Source organism: Boleophthalmus pectinirostris, unplaced genomic scaffold, assembly GCF_026225935.1.
Source record: "Boleophthalmus pectinirostris isolate CB_2022bp ecotype Guang Dong unplaced genomic scaffold, ASM2622593v1 HiC_scaffold_19, whole genome shotgun sequence".
Classification (NCBI taxonomy): Eukaryota; Metazoa; Chordata; class Actinopteri; order Gobiiformes; family Gobiidae; genus Boleophthalmus; species Boleophthalmus pectinirostris.
In genome coordinates this window covers 10,961,623-10,983,536 of record NW_026571140.1, presented here as the reverse complement: position 1 = coordinate 10,983,536, position 21,914 = coordinate 10,961,623, and the positions used below count along the sequence as shown (strand labels likewise).

The window sequence follows — 21,914 nt, the reverse complement described above, 5'->3', positions numbered from 1 at the left end:
GTGATAATACAGGAAGTGCTTCACTGTTTTTAAACAACAAACACCTTCACTAGAATAATTTGAATAATTTCAGCTTTAGTATCGCCAATTTCTACTGAACAAAGGGTAAAAGCTAGCTGTTAATTTGAAAACTACCACAACGTGACATGGCATTTTTAGCTTTGGAGACAGACTAATAATAAAAAGCTACACAAACATTTGTGAATGAAACAGAACACAACTCCAGGTATGTTTTGGAGAAGGTAACAAGAGTATAATGTGGCTAAAAGCTCACAAGTCAATTTTACGTAATATCGGACCTTTAAAAACAAAATTATTTTCTTGTAAGACGTGGGCTCCATTTAAACTGCAGCACAGTCATTAACTGAAGGGGTGATACTTGATGTCTGCAGGAAATCACGGCCCCTCTGCTTTGTTTTTCTAAGAAGTGGTGTGTTTGGCTTGGTTTCTTTTGGGCTTCTTCAAACTTGTGATAAAGGCACAGAGAGCCCCCCACAAAGGCTCCGGCCACGGTTCTGTCTCATAAAGATAGATTACCGTGGAAGTGAGGGAACGTTACAAGGCTGCAGCTCTGGATTTTCCATTGTCCTACATGTGACCCACAATGAAAGTTAAAGAAAATCTCTATCATGTCACAAGATATAAGATTTAAAACTCATGTTTTTTATTGATGAAGTAAGGGCTGTGGTTAAAATTAAGATATTTAAGCAGTTCATCTAAGGTTTATTGAGCAGTGTAATTACTGTAAAAATCCAAAATTCAGCTGCTCATTGAGTTAGACAATGCTTTTAACTGAGTGAGTCATTTTTGTGCTGACTCCACAAATGCGTAGCTACAAATCACTGAGTCTTAAGTTTTAAATACCAAAAGTTAGTGTCTTCTTAAGAAATCCATGTGTGGGATATAAATTAAACTTGACTTTTATTGACACAGAAAAAGTTTATCCCATAGAAATTCATCATGGTTTTCGAAATCATGTGCGGTCCAAACCGAGTTTACTAGTTTGCTATGCTAACTATGTTTACATGTTTATTTTCACTTCGTATTAGATATTAAAGGTGAACTATGCCTTTTTTGTGGTGTGGGGTTCACACCATCTCCACATTGAAGATATTTACCTGGAATATTCCACAATATGGCATTAAATTTATCTAGCATGCATTGATTAAATAGTAGGTGGTGGTTTTATTGCTAAGAAATGTCTTGGAAAACACGCATTCTTACTGTGAGTACTAGAAATAGAGAACTTTAATTCTATACTGTAGAACATTTCAGGTAACGCAATAACATCTCCATGGAAGGTGGTCAAGTTACACACTGCACCTTTAAAATAATCAAGTATTAAAGTTACATTAGGTATTTTATTGGCCAAACAGTCTGTTGCTCATATTATGCTTTATTCAACTTTTTCATGTTTTATAAAGCTATGTGTTTGTATGGAATAGACGTAATTAAACACAAATTAGGCTTCTTTTGAACAGCAACATTATAATATTGAAATATATCAGAAATAGTTCATAAAAAAAAAAATAAAAAAATATTTGGCACATTTGTGATTTGAGAGCTTGTTCAATTGTTAGATTTTGGCTTAGCTGAGACTCAGTTGTAGACAGTGAATCATGTGTTTATTAGCATCAGAAGCTGCCGTGACACAGTGGACTTCCTCAGAGGCTAAAGGAAGGACATTCTTTGGGTGTATGCTCCTTAAACTGTTGTTGCCAAACATGCTAACTGTACTCTGTTGTACTTAACATTTACGCATTACTAATTATACACATAGCTTAAAGGTCCTGTACCTGATATCATACCATGATTCAAGAACATATTTTTGTCCCGCCACTTCTGCCACTGTGATATTGCATCGTGACACAGAAACAACTGTCTGGGGTAATGTCATGCAAAAAAGAGACCACATTAGTAGTTTCTGAATTAGTTATTACCTGAGAGAAAGCTATGGAAATGAAGAGGTTACAGTCTCAATTTATTTTCCACAACTTTTACCATACAGTGCAAGTGAAGAGCATTCATCTTAACATGAATACATTCAAAACAGGTACAATCCCTTTGACTGTAATATTCTATGTGTCAGAATGATAACAATTTCAAGTGGGTGTTAACAAACTTCCAGATGGCTTTTCAGTTGATGTCTGCACACATCCGCTGGGTTCCCACTTGACCTCCTCTGCTCCGTTTCCATTCAATTCTGTCCCGCCCACCTTCCCTCCCTACCCTGGATCCTGACGTCTGGATCTGGTTAGCCCCCTAGCCTTATCACAGGATTTTGGCTCAGCAAAGTCAAATATTTTCTTTGTAGCTGAGAGCAATTATGTTTAAGTGAAATTCTTCTTGGAGTTGGGAGTGACTATCCATTGCTCATTGTCATGTCATAAAATGTGAAATCAAGACTGGTGCAACATGCTTATTTTTAGTGTTTTTAGTGTTCATACTGTTTCATCAGATAGAGTGAACAAAGGTGCTTGAGTTATGCTACAATATGAAAAAATACAAATGAATAAAAGAAAACTCAATGGAAATGAATATAAAATTACTGACTACAAGATCATACCTATTTTTTTCTAGTTTTTTAAATGAGGTGAAGTTTAACTTGCTGGTTGGACACAGACAGCAGATATGACACATGTAGTGGTAACCTAGCAACCATAATGTAAACAAGGGCCAAAGTTAATCTATTTTCCATTATAGTTATGATAAAACTGATAAAATAAATAGGACCACCTTTATTGTTTTCAATATAGATGCCAGAAAAACACCTTTCACGTAATTGTCCCACTGTTTTGGATGGAATTCTTCTGTATTTTTGTACTTATCTTCTAATTTTTTCCTTACAAACTACCACTTGAATTATTTAAAACTATTATATATATTTACCACCATTGTAAGTATTTATATGAGACAATAGCAGAAAGAAGTTACTGAGATAGCTGAAGATTTGGTATTGTTTGGTAATTATGTAAAAAGGCAGGTTAAGCTTATGATTCACAAGTTTAATCTATTTACTACATTGTACATACATTTCTGAGATTTTTTTCTGCATGAATTGCTCTGCATTGAATGAACTCCGGTGCAGATTTAGTCTTGGGAGTGCAGTTTGAGTCAAATAGGGGAGTAAAACTTTTGAGAGCTTTTGCCACGCCCCTTTTTTAGTCAACTAATCGATCGGCAGGACTTTAGTCAACCAAGAATTTCAACTCAATTTCAACTGTCAACTACAGTGCTAGTGTCAAATGCACTTTTAAGTATTATTTGCTGTCATTGTAGCACTGCTTTTTATGAACTACAGCTTCTGAAAAGACTGAAGTAACTCAGTGAACTCTTTTATGCCTGAGCCAGATGTAAACACAAACAGAAAAATCTCACAAGAACATTTTCCACATGTTCACAGTCAGTTTTATCTCAATAGATCTTATCTCTAAAATCTTGTCCCACCCCTATTGTGCACATTTGTCTATTCCATGATTGATTTGTCCCAAAGCCACCTCTCTCTGTCTGTTTGAGCTTCTTTCTGTTGACTGTTTTTTGGGTGATTGCGCTCAGCAGGAATGTGGAGAATCTGGATGGGATCTGGAGGGTTTGCCTGGCTCCTGTCCTCTGGGAGAAATGAAAGCACACAGCATTTGGTGGTCTGAGTTTAACAGTGAGGGCTCTAACATAAGATAGTCCACAGTGACCCAGCTCAGCAAACAGGCCACTGTTAACATGGGAATTTTGATAGTCTGTTTTAAATTAGGATTGCATATGGTTCTCAGTCATTCAGAAGTGGCTAAAAAGATAAATATACCTAAACACAATAATTTAAACAAAGTTGACGCTCACATTAGACACGACTTTAGATATAAGCTTCTGACCTACAACTGCTACTGACGTAACGTGTGAATTTGCAACAAAAACATACCATAGTTTGAATGTTCATGTCAGCACCTACGTACCTATGCTGTTTTGTCTTGGTACCATTTATAAACAGGGCTATATCAAAAGAGCCTAGCTGTAGATGACATAATTACATTGAAAACAAATATTGTTTTTTTAAATAAATAAATAGTCATTACACTGTTTATTTTTGTTATATTGCACATGCCTGAGAAAATGTTTGAATATTTCTTGCAGAAAGGATTTTCTCGTCGAGACTTCACAGACGTCACCATCTAATTCCCAGTTTGTTACAATGAAGCGTGTTCTGGTCAAGGATGCAGAGAACCCGAGGAGCATCAGCAGAGATTGAAATGTAACTACAGTCAAACAATGGACTTGGCAGAAAGAACTCAAGGTTTGATTTGCATGTGTGTAACATTTTGATGTGGCAACATGGACTTACAGGCATAGTGGACCCCTTCTGCCAAAACTCAGTCTGTGAGTTAACGGTCAGTGTTTTTGTCCACAGTATTTCCTGCTTATCTATTAACACTTGTTTTTGATGATAAACACAACTTCCCATCAGTCTGTTGTGTAACTGCAATCTCTGTCTGAACACAACTTCAGTGAACAGAAGTCATATTTGTATTTTCAGATGCTTAATGAGATTTAATGCCACATTACATGCTTATGATCCCTGCTGCTATAAGCTGATGTTAGTATTGAGTATAACATACATTATTTGCTGAGAAGCTTGAAAAGAACAGATAAATACTGGATGTATTGTTTTACTTTAATTATGGCTTCTAGTAAATATGGTTTTAAAATTTGTGTTTTGAATTAATGTAAGATAATAAAATAAACCAATAGCTAAACCAGAGGGCAGAAAAAAACAGTTAATTATAAACCCAGTATAAAGAGTAACTCAATAATAGTCAATACCTGGAGTAGTTCTATAGCCCAGATGTTGATGGCGCCCTCTGCCGGTCATATTCTATTACTTAACATTTTTACCAATTGATAACAGTTCGTAACAATAAAATAACAGTAAAAAACACACATTTTAATAGTTAATGAAATGGCAGATTGAGGTTTTTACAATATTATTCAAGTACAATTTAGTTTACAATTGGTCAATTAGGTGTAAATTTTAGTGTCACATTTTAGGAGGTGAGGACTCTGAACACTGACAACATTTATGAGTTACAATACATTGACTAGATTCTTAAGCAGTTAAAACAAATACATGAAGTGTACCAGTAAACATGAAAGCCTTTTCTAACATTAACAATTTACAGTTAATTTATTTTTTATATTTACACAGCACAAACACATTCTCTAAAGACTTTATAAATAGGTTATATCACAAAACATAAACAGTAAAGGTTTCTTTCAAGTCAATAATCTCTTCTAAAATCTTGACTGACCTGAGTATAAACTGTAATGTTACCTAATAGTGTGAATACTTATAGCATCTGTTCTGAAGAGACATACAAAAAGGAGTACGCTGTGTTAAACCATGAGAGATGTTAGACCTCTGTGGATTTGTTGCATTTCATTTCACTGAAAAAGAAGAGTTTAGATTTTTGTGTTAATTTCTAAGAGTTTAGATTTTTGTGTTAATTTCTAAACAAAACATATTTTCTTTCTTTTCTAAGTGATACATACGCTACCAGTCAAAAGTTTGGACAGGCATTCACATTTAGGTTTACTGCTTTCAACATAGTAGATACATGCAGAAGCAAGATGAACAGAATTATGTAGCAAGAAAATAAAAGTTAAACTACTAATATGTTTTATAATTTAAAAGGCCTATATTATGCTGTTTTCTGATCTCTGTTATAATGTTTCCTCATCACAAACATACATGGAGTTGTGTTTTGTTTCATTCTCACATGCTTAACACACAACTCCTGCAGATTTAAGCTGAGTTCTTTAAACAGAAAATAGTAATACAAGACGTTCTCCTTTGTGGTTTTAGTTGAGGGATGTTTTTGATGAGGTACCAACATTATTAAATTGGTAAAAGCTCACTAGAGTCAATTTAGCATAATATATATCCTTATATAATCTTTAAATTCAGATTCCTCATTGCAGCCACCCTTTGTTTTATTGACAGCACTGCAAACCCTTGGCTTTCTCAGTGAGTTTCATGATGAAGTCACCTGAAATCATTTTCACTTCACTGATGTGCCTTGTTAGGGTCCAGTAGTGGAATACAAAGAGTGCAAAGCAGTTATCAATGCAAAGAGGTATTTCTCTTTTTTTGCTTACTACATTCCATATATGTGTTCATTGATAGTTTTGATGCCTTCACTGAGGATCCACCATGTAAATAGTCACAAAATAAATAAAAACAACATTGAATGAAAAAATGTGTCCAAACTTTTGACTGTCATGTATATTTTTTCCATATGGTACAAATCTGTAAAAACAATATAAATCAATAATTTTGGTATTGCTTACCGTAGTTCTTCTTTAAGCCGTGCTAGTTTGTCACGGAGCCTTTCGTTCTTCACTTGTATGGGATTATTAGGAACAAACCAGGCGGCTATGAATTTACACACCACGACCACATGCTGTAAAGAAGTGAAGAAGACATTTAGGTTTAGTTGTTAAATTGCTTTATTACTTTTGACCCAGATGAGTCAGTTGATTAGTAAAATTATGGTTAGATGCAGCCCTACAAACTTTAAATTTCCTTCGGGATCAATAAAGTATCTATCTATCTACAATAATCGTGGAATATGTATTACCTCAAAAAGGATGACAAATGCAAATCTCACAGCCAGGACCAACCAGAACTGAGAGGTCAGAGAGTAGTCCTCATTGCTCCGGTAATCTCTATAACTGTGGGTAAAAAGACTTCTTTACATAGGTAATATATTACACAAAATTAACTATTGTGAGCCATGTTATACTGCTGTTACATGCTCAAAAACATACATGGAGTTGTGTTTTTTTGGTTTTCATTCATAAATGGTTGAGTAACCTTTTATTATTACCTTGGTTACATCTCCAAAGCTCAGAATGCTTTGTTCCACCTTGTGATGTCATGAAGCAGTAGTTTTCAATTTAACAGCTACTTTTTATCTTAAGTTCAGTAGAGATTGGCAATTCCAGGGCTGAAATATTCCAAATGATTCTAGTCACTGTGTATGGAGTTCAAAAACACAGTGGAGCACTTCCTGTATTACCACATGACATAACAAGGTGGAACAGAGTATTTTCATTTTGAGAAAAGAACTCCACCTAAATATGCAGGGTTTGAATGTTAAACATGTGTGAATGAAACATGTGATATGGGCCCTTTACGTTTAACGTTTGTGGTGTAAGTAACATGAGTTCACAGCATGATTTGTACCTGCACTGGGTGACATTGATGCCTGTCTCGGTGATCATCTGGTTCGGATGGAAGTCCCTCTGCACGGCCTCATGGGACCAGTCGGCCGTGGACAGCGTGTCATTGATGTAGCCTGACATACAACTGCGATCAAGGGGAAAATAGTTATGGAATGTCAAGTCAAGTCAAGTCATTTTATTTATATAGCACATTTAAAAACAACCATAACAAGTTGCACCAAAGTGCTTTACAGCATGAAACACAACATAATGAAAACACTAACACAAATATAAAATATTACATAGACGAGTTACTTGATGCATAAAAATAATAGTTTAAAATAGAGCTCATGGGCTGTTAAATGCTATGAAGTAGTGTTGTTACGATACTAAAATTCCAAACTCCATTTTGATTCTAAGGAATAGACCTGATGATACTCAATACAGATTCTGATACTACAACGATAATAAAAATATTCTTTCTTTTGACAACAGAATGTGATTTTTAACATTAAACAATAGTACTTTTTTATATTACCATGTGGTGTTTTATCAGTGGCCCAGGTAGGTTCCATAGTTGTCCTTGGGCCTATAATACTACCTATATACTTTTTTTTCCTTCTAGTCAGAAAGAGAAGCACTAACCAAACATGCGTGAATAAAACAAGTTTATACTCTGTTCTGTTGTTTGTTTGAAATATGGTTAATATTGATATTCAAGATCAATAGAAGGTTGAAATCGGTCAACTGAGCAGAGTTTTAGCATGAACAAATAACAAAAAAAAAGGTGTAACACTAGAGATAGTTTAGGTCAATATTTGCACTTTTTAGTGTATTCACTCAGTCTTAAATTTCTAGCATAGGCCGGTATTTAGTTTTGGCCGACCGGCTGCCTAAAGAATCCACAAATATAGCTGAACGTTTTAATGTAAAGAGATAACATGACAAAATGTAGCTACACTGCTCTCCCAGGATTGTGGTTAAAAAGGGCAGTGGGGTTGGTTTATAGAACATTTAAATTACATAATTTGAGGATAAATTCAAATCAAAATAGGCCTTACACAAAAATATCGGCAGGGCTAACCAGCCATCAGTTGTTCTGGATTCTAAACAATTGGTATCAGCATGACAAATATATCAGTCAACATATCAGTCAGTCTCTAAGTTAGTGATTCTCTTCAGAGTCGGTCCCTTACCAGAGCCCTGTTAGAACTGAAGAAGCTATTTGGATAAATATTCACATATTCACTCTAAAATATTTGTCCAGTTGACAGAATTAAAGCTTCTTTTGCTATGGACTGTACCTGGATGACTGGGACGACTGAAGGATTGCACCGACAACACTGACTACGCATAATGTTCGGCATGTGTGATAAATCTACCTAATATAAAGCCAAATACTTCATTGTAAAGTTTGTAGAGGACTATTCAATATATCTCATTAGATATTTTTTTGCCTTATTTGCAGAATATGAAATGAGTGAAATAAGATATAATTGAAATATTACTTTGTGGTTGCATTTCCAATGGCACAAGGCCCATAGCGGTAACGATAGACGAGACGTGGAACAAAGTCAGACGTGATCCCGATGACCAGACCATTGGCTATGACTGCCAGCACCCCGATGGCCTCCAACACCTGGGTCCAAACACCTAAAAACATCACAGTCATATGACATTAGACCTGTCACGAAAACACACTCTAAATTATGATGTGTTGCAACAGAAAAATATCACGATACATGATAATACTGATACTACTTTATACCACTGACACAATAAGTCAGAATCAAGATAATTCCAGTCAAAAAATTTCTAAGTGAACCATATTGTAAAACTGTGAGCAACAATAAAAAAAATTACAATTAAACACTTTAGTACTTAGTCTATAATGTGTTATAGATGCTAATTATTTGACTGCCTACTACTATTGCAAAAAAAAAAAGGTACGCGTGATAATTACTGAGTCTGAAAAAAATATTGTTCTAACTGCCATTTTTTTAACTGCAAGATGATATACTCCCACTACATGACATCACAAGGTTGAACAGAGCATTTTGAGCTTTGGAGATATAGCCATACTAATAAAAAAAGAGTTACTCAAACATGTGTGAAGGAAACAAAGGAGGAAAACACTTTGTGCACTCACACACTTACCAATGTCATTTGTTTTCCTGGGCACTAGGCGGCGCTCCAGGCGCACCATTTTGATTGCATCTAGACGGATCTCAAAGATGTTATTGAGAAGAGCCAGCAGTGGAGCCAGAGGGAATGCTGCCACAAATATAGTGGTGAAACTGAACTGGACCACTGTAAACATGAAATATATGGTTATTAAAAAGGAAATTATTAGACTATATTTATATACCAATTTTGGTGAAATGTGGTGGTGAAAACATTTAATAGATATGAGATGTCAAATGTAAACCATCACAGTAGTTTGAGTTTATTAACTTACCATAATATCAAATCAAATATGCTGTAGTAGATGAATGGGTACAGATAGCTGCATGTATTCAATTTAATATCCTAAAAGCACTCTCTCTGATCTGAGTCCACACTACCTATAACCCAGCATCTGCAGCCAGTCATTAATCAGTGCTTGTGCACCATCTGCAGCTGTAGTCTATGTATGTGTCCTCTTAAACCTCGGGCAACCCAGGTTCTATTGGGACTGTAATACCTTTTTTGGAACTAAGAGAGCAAGCTACAGTTTCTTTAAGTGGTTTTCAAACCACTTAAAGAAACTTGCAAACTTGTTTCAATCTGGTTTAGCTCAAATTTGGACCTAGAAAAGTTCCATTATAGGCCTGATTTAAATTGTGTACCTGGAAGGCTAAATATTTTCTTCGGTGGTAAAAATTTGTCAACCATTGCTTTAGCACTATAGTATATAACCCACCCATCTCCAGGAACTCATTGAAGAGGCTGAAGGCGTCTGTGTTGGTCAGGTGATAGTTCATGAGCCAGTCCCTCAGCTTGCAGATGTCACAGGGCTCCACGCGGCCCTGCTCATCGCGACAGGCCTTTCTGTAGCAGTGACCACATTTTCTCCTCAGGGTCTTCGAAGCGTTTCTACTGAACAAACTCTTCACCCATCTGCAACAGATTAAAAGAATTATAAAAAACAATGAAGAGGCTGTATTCACGTGAAATCCCAACATTCTACAATAGTTTTAAGGTCCCATATAATGCAAAATTGACTCTTGTCAATTGTTTGAATTTATCTGTTTGGAGGATAAGCACCTTGAGATGTCTCGACATCTCGTTTTCAAGGGGGTCCTCATATTGTTGCTATTACCTCATCAAAAACATTCCTGGAGTTGTGTTTTTGTTTCACACGTTTGAGTAACGCTGCATTATTAAGTCTTAATTAGCTCAAAATGCTCTGTTTCAAAGAACTCAGCCTAAATGTTTATAGGTGAGGTGATTTTATAAGACTGATAAGGTCTTCTCGTTCTCTTCTGCACAGTCATTTCTGTTTCTATCTGTTCAAAATGTTTTTTTTAATATGTGCAAATAATATCTATCTATCTAAATATGCAGGGTTTGTGTGTTAAACATGTTTGAATAAAACAAAACACAACTCCACCTGTGTGACATAACATAGATCTGAAGGACAGGTAAGAATTCTATGGTGGAATTTGTTGTAGATCTGCTATCTCTGTAATTACTGGGGCAAGTCCACATAAAACAAGAACTGGCAGTAGGATCAATGTCTTCTGTTAGTATAGCCATTTATAGCCATATTAATCTGTCAGCCATAATATTAATATGAAAAGCTTGTGGAGCTAATCCCTAAAAATAATGATAAAGTTCAACACTTGTGGATCATAAGTATCATAAGTACATTTCTTCCAAAAACAGCAAATCTGCCCTAGAATGATATAAGCCCCTGCTCTCTATCTGAAATTATGACATCATTAAATTCTATCTAGATCGTGACCACAACTGATTACAGACAGTGAAGCAGCAGTCACTCACGGGATAGTGAACTCAAAGATGTTGTTGAGGGTCTGTTTAAGCAGCATGATGACGGCCATTTGGATGAACAGGTCGGTCAGGCAGCCGCTGGGATGGCACTGGTGAGGATGAAGACATGTTAATCATAGAAAGTGAAAAAATAGAAAGGTTTGGTTTGTATATTAAAGGTCTATATTACACAAAACTGATTCTTTGAGCTTGCTGTAATGTTGTTACCTCCTCAAAAACATACCTGGAGTTGTGTTTTGTTTGAGTAATCCTTTATTAAAGGACACATCTCCAAATCTGAATGTGCCCTGTTTCACTTTGTTATGTTGTGTAGTGGTAGTTTGCAAGTTTACAGGTACCTTTCCAGAGCTCATATCACCCAAATTGTATTAGTAATGGTGTATGGAATTTAAAAACATAGTGGAGCCCTCCCTTTATTACCACATGACATTACAAGGTGGAAGGTGGAGTGTTTTCTGTTTGAGAACAAAACTCAGCCTAAATATGCAGGGTTTGTGTGTTAAGCATGTGTGAATAAAACAAAACAAACACAGCTCTGGGGATGTTTATGATAAAGAAACATAACAACATTTTAACATAGATCAGAAAATAGCAGAATATGGGCTTTTTAACATGGGAATGAATTTATTTATTTGGTTTATTTGAATGGGGACAGATACAAAAACATAGCTCACCTCTTCTAGTCGCCACGTTGAAATTCTTGTATAGCTTCCTGGATGCCCATTTATCCTTACAACAGAAAATGATTCATGATTATAAAGTGTAAAGTAAATTCACCATAAACATAATATTAATGATTTTTTTTTTTTTTTAATCGTAGTATTGCTATGAGGCTATAACAGTAAACGTATGACTTTAAAGTATAAATTCTATGTGTGATAGAGTTATTTGGCAAGAAATGTTTACAGTAAAAGCTCTTCCACACTTATTCCAGTGATATATGTGATACTGATAATACTGACTTGATAATTCTATTGCGTAACATCCATACCACTAATGATACGCTTTTTACAAAAATATATTTGTTACTGTAACAGGTAAATCAATGAAAGCAAAATGAACCTTTGTTGGATGTATTTACCTGCCCAGAAAGAAGGCCACATAAAACAGAGAGGAGAAGAGAGTGAAGAACTGGAAAGTAAACATTTTGACTGTGAAGCTCCTCTCTGTTGATGCAAAGGAGTTGGTCTTCTCTGTAAATACAAACACAAAACAAACTGGGTCAAATGATTATGTTACCTTTGAATTATTTTTGCCTATTGGAAAACAATCTCACCGATGTCACACAGCTTGAGGGCCACCCATCTGTTTACCTATATGAACAATAGAACAATACAGTCTATAAAGATCAAGTATATCACTGAGCCTTTTTTAATATTACGATGTTATTATTTATGTTCTGTGATAATGTACTTGATAATGTACTAAAAATATTGCTTTGTTTACATGTCTGACATCCTCACATACTTTCGATCTGAACACTGTCATTGCATTGTTCTTCTGGAATTTATGCAGCACTCTGATTGCTAGTTGTCACTCAAAGTAGGTCAGATAGGTTACCTCTGTTACAGATTGGCACAGATATTTAAAAAAAAAAAAAAAAAAAAAGCACTATAAAACTACACTGTGTGTGATTCTTTGTTGTTTTGGTAATTCCGAACACCTTTACATTGGGTATTTCATGTTTCATAGTTCATAACTTAAAATGTTTGCATGAAAAAATTTAGCATAATTGCACTTTCAGTTCCACAGAGAATGCTTGATTAAGAGTCTAGTGCCCTGCGCTAGCAATATCAGAATCAGTCTAATGAAGCTCTGTTAACTTCAAAAATACAGAGGAGCAGTAATGTTGGCACCATAGACTGTATAAATAAATGGACATAGCTAACCTCCTAGCTGCACTCCAAATGGGAAGTGAGCATGGGTGTGCTTCCAGCTCCATCAGCTCCAGCCCCATTACAATGTTATTATTAGCCCGCTCTACGTGATCTTGGTGTTTTTCTCCTGCTATTTTTCTGTGACTTTGTCTATTCCTCGGCTACAAATTTCCCCCCAACTACTAGTCTTGATGAGCTTAGTCCACTTCTTTATACAGGCTACGGCTGACACTGACGTATTTGAATATTCAAGGGGTAAATTTGTATTTCTTTATATGCATTTATTTGACTGGGACAAAACAGAAATCATTGTTATAGTTCCAAGGAGAAGGGTCTAGAAGAAAGTGGAGCTCCACTACGCACTAGCTCCACTTCTGTTGGGGTTTAGTACTCGATTATCAACCCCAAACCCCTAACATTAACCAATTTAAACATGTTGTTATTGTAAATTAATACAATTTTAACAGTGCAAAAAACAATTACTCAGCCCTGCAAAGCTCCACTTTGCAGCCAAATGTGCCCAATCTCCACTTCGTACAACAGCAGTAGCTCGACTCTTGGTTTAAAGTGCAACAGAGCTAATTTATACACCTTAAAATGAAACAAACTAATTCTCCCCTAACATGGTTAAATGCCCTGAACCTTTTATTATAGTAGAAATCATTTTCCTACAGTAACCAATGTGTATCTATTAGATGCACAAGTGTTTACTTTTCACTTACCCTGGTCATGATCTGAATGGTGAGATAGTGCAGTACAGCGCCCAGCATCACAGCCACAGTATTAGCGTGGTCCCTTATAAACGCCCAGTCGCCCTCTGACATGAGAGGGGCCGCCACCACTCTGAAGACCACCAGAGCATGAGTCAGGCCTATGATGGTCATCAGCTGAAAGACATCACAGTTATCACAACTCATGCTCTACATGGGCTAAGAACACACATCCGTCCTATTCTACTGATGCAAAAGCACTTCCCCATTTGCCCGACCAGCCAGTCCCTTTTACATTCTGTTCAACCATTTCATCCACACTGGAAATGGTCCAACCACAGCTGCAAATTTGTAGCACGAGCCAGAACATTCAGACCAAAATATACAACTATTCTCAGTCCTTTATATCTTTTTTTTTTAGCGTATATACAGCCATGTTTGTTTTTGATGTGAACGGAGTAGATGTCTAATTGGTTAATCCGTGTAATCAATCATGCCCAAATCCACTTGTCTTTGTAAAGTTTGTGGTTCTCTCAGAAACAAAGTAATATGTATTGCTGCTAAAACAGAATCAATAGCATAATTTTTGTATATAACCTTTAATGTTCTCCTGATTGTTTTATCTTAGTTGGCCACTTCTCGCTATCAAATCAGAATAGCCTGTCCATAAAAACTGAAATGTCATTAAATCCAATTCTTCAATTCAAGATCAAATGTACCAGTTAGAACAGCACAAGATGAATTATGCATAAACTGGTAAGATGCTGCTGTAGGGTAACTTTCCCACCTCTGCATTTTGAAAAGATATTTTTTTCATTAAGATAGTTCTTAAGTGTAAATGTGGAGAATGATGTTGTCTGGAGCTGTTTGTGCACATTCCTGTAATTGTGAGTTGTCAGTGACCTTTCCCTGAACTAGCGGAAGCTTGATCTTTGCTCTAAATAAGGCTACCAACTTTCAGTACATCTAAGTGGCTCTATAAAAAGTATATACATATATTATATCATATTTATCTGTGAAACAACTGCAGTGGATGAATGTATTTTTGGTAGTTTTGGTTTGGATTTTTCTCACCATGAGGGTAACCAAAGTAAGGACAAGTATGCTGCGAAGGTAAGAGTGTCGGAATTGTTTAGGCTTGCAGAATTGATTGTTGACGATTTCCAATATCAGCTCTTCCTGTTGGGACCCACAAAAATGGTTAGTGTTAAGTGATTTCTATCTAAAAACAATGCAAAACAATGTTTCTCTTTAAGAGGAAAACAGGGTTTGTCTTGTCCAGGGGCACAACAACATTTTGATGTCTACATTAAACTTTCACCACACTGGATTTGTATAAAATAGACTAGGGTTGTAAGACAGAACTGGGGATCATACATTAGCATAAGATATATGGGCTAAGACTACAAATGCAATGTTTGTGTCATTGTTATTATGTGATTTCTTATACAGTGCTTACCTCCTCCTCACACCAGTCATACACCTTCCATTGAGAAACATGCCTTGCTCTGTGTCTTTTCCATAACTCTAAGAACAAGGTCGCTGGAACAAATACAAATAAAACAAAATAAAATAAAGTAAATAAACATTGTGAAAAAAATCCAGGAAGTGGGAAATAGAATAGGTACCCACCCCAGATGGCCATGAACATAGCAAACGCCACAGTGCCCTCATTGTCAAATAGAAGGCTGACCTGTGAAGACAAATAACACATTTCAATATTCCACAATTATGTCATAAGCCCTTCAAATTCTGTGCACTAATCATATGGATAGTATATCAAATTCTGGACCCTTTGCAAAGGTACTATGTAAGGTAACTGAAGTTATGCATTTTTAACACAGATTTGTGTCATTTGTTTATTCTTGCCTGGACTTTATTTTCACGTTAATTAAAAGTGTTCTCTGTAATTTTTCACCACCTTTTTTACCTCCTTGTCACCGTGTTCCGCTGACTGAAAAAAGGGCATGGCAAAATCTCCCAAACAATTCATTATTTTTTTGATATGACTATGTAAATATAACTGTTCTCAAAATACCAAAACTACTACCAATCACTCCCAAATCCTCAGCTAATCCACTCCCTAGCTTCTCTTTTCTGTGGTTGTCCCATATAATTCCTTATAATGAAAATTAAATAATTTGTAGACTAATACAAATTTTAGTTGACCAAGACACCACTGATCGATTAATCGACTAATGGACCACAGCCCCACAAGATAGATACGTTTAATTGAAACTTGCCATCCAGACAAAGCAAAAATATGGGGAGACAAGCAGGTGAGAGACCTCCAACCTCAAAAGTTACATAGTTAAAAAAAATAAATAAATAAAATCTAACCACAACAGGAAATAGAATAAAAATAACCGATAAGAATACCTTTGCATATGTGCATGTATCTGAGAGCTGCCACACTTGACACCTTTTGTCACAGCGTGGACACATGATGGTACTGGACTCACATACTTCATTGCTGAGATAAGACAAAGAAGATGAGTCTACAGTAGAAAACATTTTTATTGTGAGTGTTAAGTTATTACCACACCAGACTTGAATAACAAGATTTTAACAAGTTACAAGATCAGATTGCACAGTATGAAATCCACTCTGATCAACATCACTGTTAATTAGATTATACAAGGCAACACACTTACATTAGAGGGTTGGTCCGAAAAAAGGCCAGACCATAGAGGAAAACCACAATTCCCAGAGCAGCTGCTGGCACTAGCAGCTTTGTGTACCATCCCAACCATAGGTAGTAGAGGGCAACCTTCTCTCCAAAGTAATTCCTGTCCACATGAAAAAAGATAACTTTAATGCCATACTGTGGAACATGCCAGCCACAACACTCTAGCCATAGCATTATCATCTCCATGGAGACAAGCAGATGAGAGATCTACCAGGAAAGTTATTTAGCCCTAACATAGACCTGATTAAGTCCGAGTTTAGTTCTGGTGGTACTCGGAAAGCCAAATACTATATTAGGTGGTACCTGATGTGAAAAGTTTGAGAACCACTAATCTAAAAACACAGAAACTCACTTGACATGATATAGTGGCTGTCCTGTGAAAAGTCCAGTCCATCGAGCCCACCTCTTCCTCAATAACTTCTGCTCCCTTCTCTATAACAGCCCCAGAAAATCAAGTTATGACAAAGGCATATAGCATACAATCATTACAATTTGAAACATACCTCATGAAGGCAGAACGCTGTCTCAAACACATCATGCTCTAACAGTTCACTCAGCTTCTCTGTGTAGAAAAAATATAGGAAACAAGCTTATTTGACTCTAATGAAGCTGTTTTTATGTATTTAAAGTACACTATCCACTTGTCTCTATGGAGATGTTTTTGCTATGCCTGGAATGTTCCACATTATGGATGTAAGCATATCTATTTATTCCGTTACAGGATTTTTATTGCTAAAAAAGAATTACCTTGAACATACATTCTTACATCCTCTCCACTGATCTGACCTATAACTTGGCCTGGTGGATTCCCCTGTTCGTCTCCATAGCATGGTCAATGCCACACCACAGAAAATTCCAAGCAAGCAATAATATCTCTATGGAGATCAGCAAACCCTCAGCAGACCCTTATGTAATGCACCTTTAAAAATTTAGATAAAAAAATTCTGGAAACTATAAGCACTCACCTCCAGTTGTGGTGTAGGTGTTGTGGAGAATAAAATGTACAATCCGTATTCTAAAAAAATGGTAAGAGTTAGAGAAACAACTTTGCAAACCTTCCTTCACATCCTTTATGTAATAAACCCAAGGCTGATTTCAGTTTTAAAAGGTCAAAGGTGAATATCCAAGACTTAGCTATGATTGCATGCATGTGTGTGTTTTGTGAGTAGTACCTTGTAGCTTGTGTTACTTCTCCTTTGAGATCTCCAGTCCAGTTACAGGAGTCTGACACTTTGAGCAGGTACAAGTAGTCTTCAAATATTTCCCTTGGTGCTCGCAGGCCATAGAATATCTTCTCTTCATGTTCAATCCTCTATACAAGTCATAAAAGACAGAAGTTATTTTTCAGTCAAAAGATATTCACTAGAAGATCACAACAAAATAAGATAGTGTAGTGGTGCTCAAAACAGTAATAGTTCAAATTAAGGGAGAGGGGGTATTATGCTTTCGACCATTTCATAGCACTGTTCCCATGTCAAAAACATGTCTAGTTTAATACATTATCCATGCATGTTTGAGCAATAGCATTTTCTAAACAATAAAAGATAGGATAGCAAGCTAATTATGGGTTAACAATAAATACAGCATAGAAGTTTAATAGCCTATACTTTATTGTCCCCATCAGGGCCAACCCTTGCTTTCAGGGGTCCTTATGCTAAATTTGCTCTTGGGGCCTTCGCTACCTCAGTGCCACATAATCAGCCAGGCTCAGCTATTGGTGATTCACACTGAACAAAATTAAGACAAGGCTGTCATCATGTCAACCAATTGTAAAAATCTAAAAGAAAATTCCAGCAGCTCACAACAGCAATAGCCACAAGGACAGTATACAAACACATATAGGAGGAGAGTCCAGGGATTCCCTTACTTCAAATAATATTACTCAAGAAGTACAAAGTAGTTGTCCAAGAAATTACTCAAGCAGCATCCAGAGAAACACTCTGAACATGACATCTAAAGGTGAAGGCACAACCTAAAACAGCAAATTGAATAAACTGATGCTGTCTTCCTGTCACTCTAATATATCCTTTATGCATAATTATAAACGTCCAGTTAACTGTTTTATCCTGGGATGTCCAGTGGTGTCAAGCAGTGACATACTTCAAGTCCTCTTGATACATTATGTAGCACTACTGCATTAACTGTTAGTCTAACTTGTTAAACAGCCAAATGTACCCCCGGAGCACAACATGGAGTTGCTCACATCATGCCTGATTTAAATCAAATTGGTAACTTCTGGAACAGGTTTAATTGGGACCTTTAAGCTAATTAACACCCAAGTGTTGTATAGACAAAAAGAAACTCACTTTACAATCTTTTTTTTTTTTCAATATAAAAGTATATGGGCTCTTGGGGGACCTAAGTAGCTGCTTAGTCCGCTGAGATTGGGCTGACCCTGGTTACGATGGGAATTGTCCCCTACATCTGACCCATCATTCAGTGCTGCTGGAGAGCCAATTAAAAGTAAATTTTTGTCCTCCTTTGAGTTAATCCTTGTTTAGAACTAATATAAGTATGTATCCCTAGCTGTTTTAGCCCTCGTTTAGACTTGGTATAGTACGGTTTAAGACCTGGTTTAGATCTGATGTTACACAGAAGAATTAAAATATACCTGTACTTGTGAGAAATTTGTGAACCAATAACAAGTGATTCCATTCCTAAATTAAGCATGGCATCAGTAAAAACTCACAGCCACTTTAAAGTTTTTCCTCTCCAGTTGATAGATGAAGGCTCTGGCTCTTTGGATCTTCAAGTCGTCATCGTCTTCATGTTTGGGAGACACCAGAACATAATCAAATGTCCTTTGAATAGCCTATAAATTAGCACATGAAAGCAAATTTTAATAAAAGTTATGTTAACATTAAAGGATCTGATGATATCATAAAGAACTCTATGGAAGATTCACTGTTTTTGAAAGAAACAAATCCACAAATGTTGAACCCTATGGTATGGTACTCGGTATTGGCTCCACTATTTATTTTAAAGTCCTTTCAACTTTGGGGATTTGGGGGTTGAATAATGATACCACTCTCTGAAGCCATTGTGGAAAAAAAAAAGTTTGTTGTTGTGCTTGCATCCTATTTTGCTGTTTACATGTCATATTTATAATGTTATAACTACAACAAATCTGATAATAATTATCTTAAGAGTGCCCAGGTACCACAGGGTACGAACCCTGAGTACCTGCAACTGGAGAGAGTTGCAACTCTGCTACTCTCAGGTTTGCTTACTGATGTTTATCTACTGATATTAAGTGAATTTAATTATGTTTTTAAAACATGCTGATGTTTACTATGTAAGACCCAGGCTTTGGCACAAAGGTGAAGCCTAAGAAAACATGTTGGGTCTTGTTACTCTTGTGCCAGTTGCACTTTTATTCACTGAGTCAACACTGGATTATGTTCCAAGAAGCAGATCCACATTACTACACCTGTTCTAGGGAACAACAGATCATAATATGCACCTGTTTATGACAATCTTATGAAATAATAGAATCTTGAATATAAAGATAGTATTGTATTTAGACCAAAAATCCCTCTGAGTGGTGGTGTAAGCACACAGGAGAGAACAGGTTTACCACAGATGGGAGAAGAGGCTCTCTGGAGAAAAAGTCCTTGTCTCTGATTTCCATCTCTGTCTCCTGCAGCACAAACATGTCAGTGATTAATTTATAACTCATGTAATATTGATTACAGTATTCTCTACATTGTATTGTTAATTATCAGAAATACAGTAGTAATACTGAGCAGAGCACACACCCCGTGCAAAGTGCAAACAGTGCTGTTGTGACCATAGGTAAGAGATTTTTGTATGTTTTGTTTTCTTATGTAAAAAGCTGATTTGAAGTGAAGGGTTTCTAGTCAGTTCAAATTTGGTGGACTTAAATTCACATTTAATTTACAGAATCCAATTAAGCCACCAGATATTATAATATCAGATCAAATCATACTTACAAAAAGTTTTTAGATTGACAATTGTCATAGAGGAGTCTGCAGCTGTGCACAAGGGACATGGTGACCAAAACCAAAACCAAAAAAAGCTAAGTTAAGTTAATTTCATCATCAAAATATATCCTAGCCATTTATAATGTCAATACCTAATCATATAAGAATCTACTTCAGATAGATACTCATTTTAGCATTGAAAAATATCTGGGTACTGATTTTTGATGCCCTAGAAAACAATACATGTGCATATATAAAATAATTAAAATAACTTTTTACTTGAGTATTATCTTTTGTAAGTGCCTTAATATGTGTTACATTATGGAGATAAGATAGGTATCTGTCCACACTGCAGGCAGCATGCCCTAACCTGTCAGCCAGTGAAACCTCAGTATGCTCTACATTTGGCAGTTCTCCGCCCGCCCACATGCTTTCTTCTATCTTTACTTTACAGACTTTAGGGAGATAACCTTAAACTATAGCTGTTTTCCAGTTTTATTGGGAGGATAAACCTTCAGCTAGGTGTGACCAGTCCTATACTGGCTCCATGACTAGTTTACAACAGAAACTCCACCGCCCTTTAATCCACACTTTGTTTAGAGTTGATATAATAAAGATCATCAAACAGGGCAGAACATTGAACTTAAAGACTTAATATGCTCTGCAACGCCAAGGTTTTGTTGACAGTGTATGCATAAGAAAAATAGACCAACATCACACAATACTAGTATGTTTCACTTTTGTTTTATAGAATAGATGGACAGCAACAGGCCACAATAAATAAATACACTTGCCAAATGCCATATGGTCAAAGCTTATACTTCATTACTTAAGCATATACATTGAGAACCTAAACCTTGATGGTTGTGTCCAATATGCCTTGCACATTAAGAAAAATATATCTATATAGCCTATCTTTAGGAAATAAGATTAACTATAGATCCAGTATTAGAGAAAAGAGGTTTCCGATAATCTTGGTAATCTTATATAGTAGAAACTAATGTACAACCAATAGTCAATTAAATGTGTGTAAATCGTAAACGCACAAGTTGGACCTATATGTACATGGGGCCCATAAGAAAACTGCCATTTAAAAAAACATAGTGGTATATTAGTCTTATTCACCTTTTCAGTTAGCTACTTTCAGATCAAGTTGCTTACCTCGGGCGCCTTGAAAAACATGCTGTAAGTCGTGTCAAAGTTTCACGCAGGTTCAGCAGACAATGACATCCGGCAGTGCCACCAACATTATTCAAAGTTTAGTCCGGTTTCGGCGCGGACATACGGAATCACGGCCCCATCCTCCTCAAGGGGTGTGATTAGGTTGCTACTCTGCCACAAAGAGCACCCGCATTACCTTAATCTTGTGTATAACCGTAGTCCCCGTCCTTCCGCATATTTATAAGCCTCTGCACAGGTGATCGGGTCCGAGGCGCGCGTTCGTCAGTGAGGTAAAGTTAAGGCGTGCCTGTCTTTACCTGGGCCACCT

At 36.3% G+C, this 21,914-nt stretch overlaps 2 protein-coding genes across 2 annotated transcripts in view; one reads left to right on the top strand and one right to left on the bottom strand.

Annotated features, from left to right (window-relative positions):
* Positions 1 to 6,245, top strand: part of LOC110162612 (plakophilin-3-like) — a 23,649-nt gene extending 17,404 nt beyond the window's left edge. Inside the window, exon 13 of the mRNA XM_055154507.1 lies at positions 4,126 to 6,245. Within this exon, the coding sequence (XP_055010482.1) occupies positions 4,126 to 4,167 (42 nt within the window). The 3' untranslated portion in view covers positions 4,168 to 6,245. The remainder of the gene's footprint in view (positions 1 to 4,125) is intronic.
* Positions 4,913 to 21,914, bottom strand: ano9b (anoctamin 9b). Its single transcript, XM_020927511.2, has 24 exons — positions 21,587 to 21,914; positions 20,059 to 20,121; positions 19,171 to 19,293; positions 17,654 to 17,793; positions 17,447 to 17,496; positions 16,985 to 17,043; positions 16,834 to 16,913; positions 16,447 to 16,581; positions 16,172 to 16,265; positions 15,425 to 15,485; positions 15,252 to 15,334; positions 14,867 to 14,971; positions 13,805 to 13,969; positions 12,482 to 12,518; positions 12,287 to 12,398; positions 11,880 to 11,934; positions 11,197 to 11,294; positions 10,115 to 10,311; positions 9,370 to 9,522; positions 8,721 to 8,865; positions 7,235 to 7,357; positions 6,627 to 6,720; positions 6,337 to 6,449; positions 4,913 to 5,433 (listed from the first exon to the last, which is right to left on the bottom strand). Exons 1-24 carry the CDS (start codon positions 21,605 to 21,607, stop codon positions 5,400 to 5,402), a joined length of 2,340 nt encoding a protein of 779 aa, XP_020783170.1. The 5' UTR covers positions 21,608 to 21,914; the 3' UTR covers positions 4,913 to 5,399.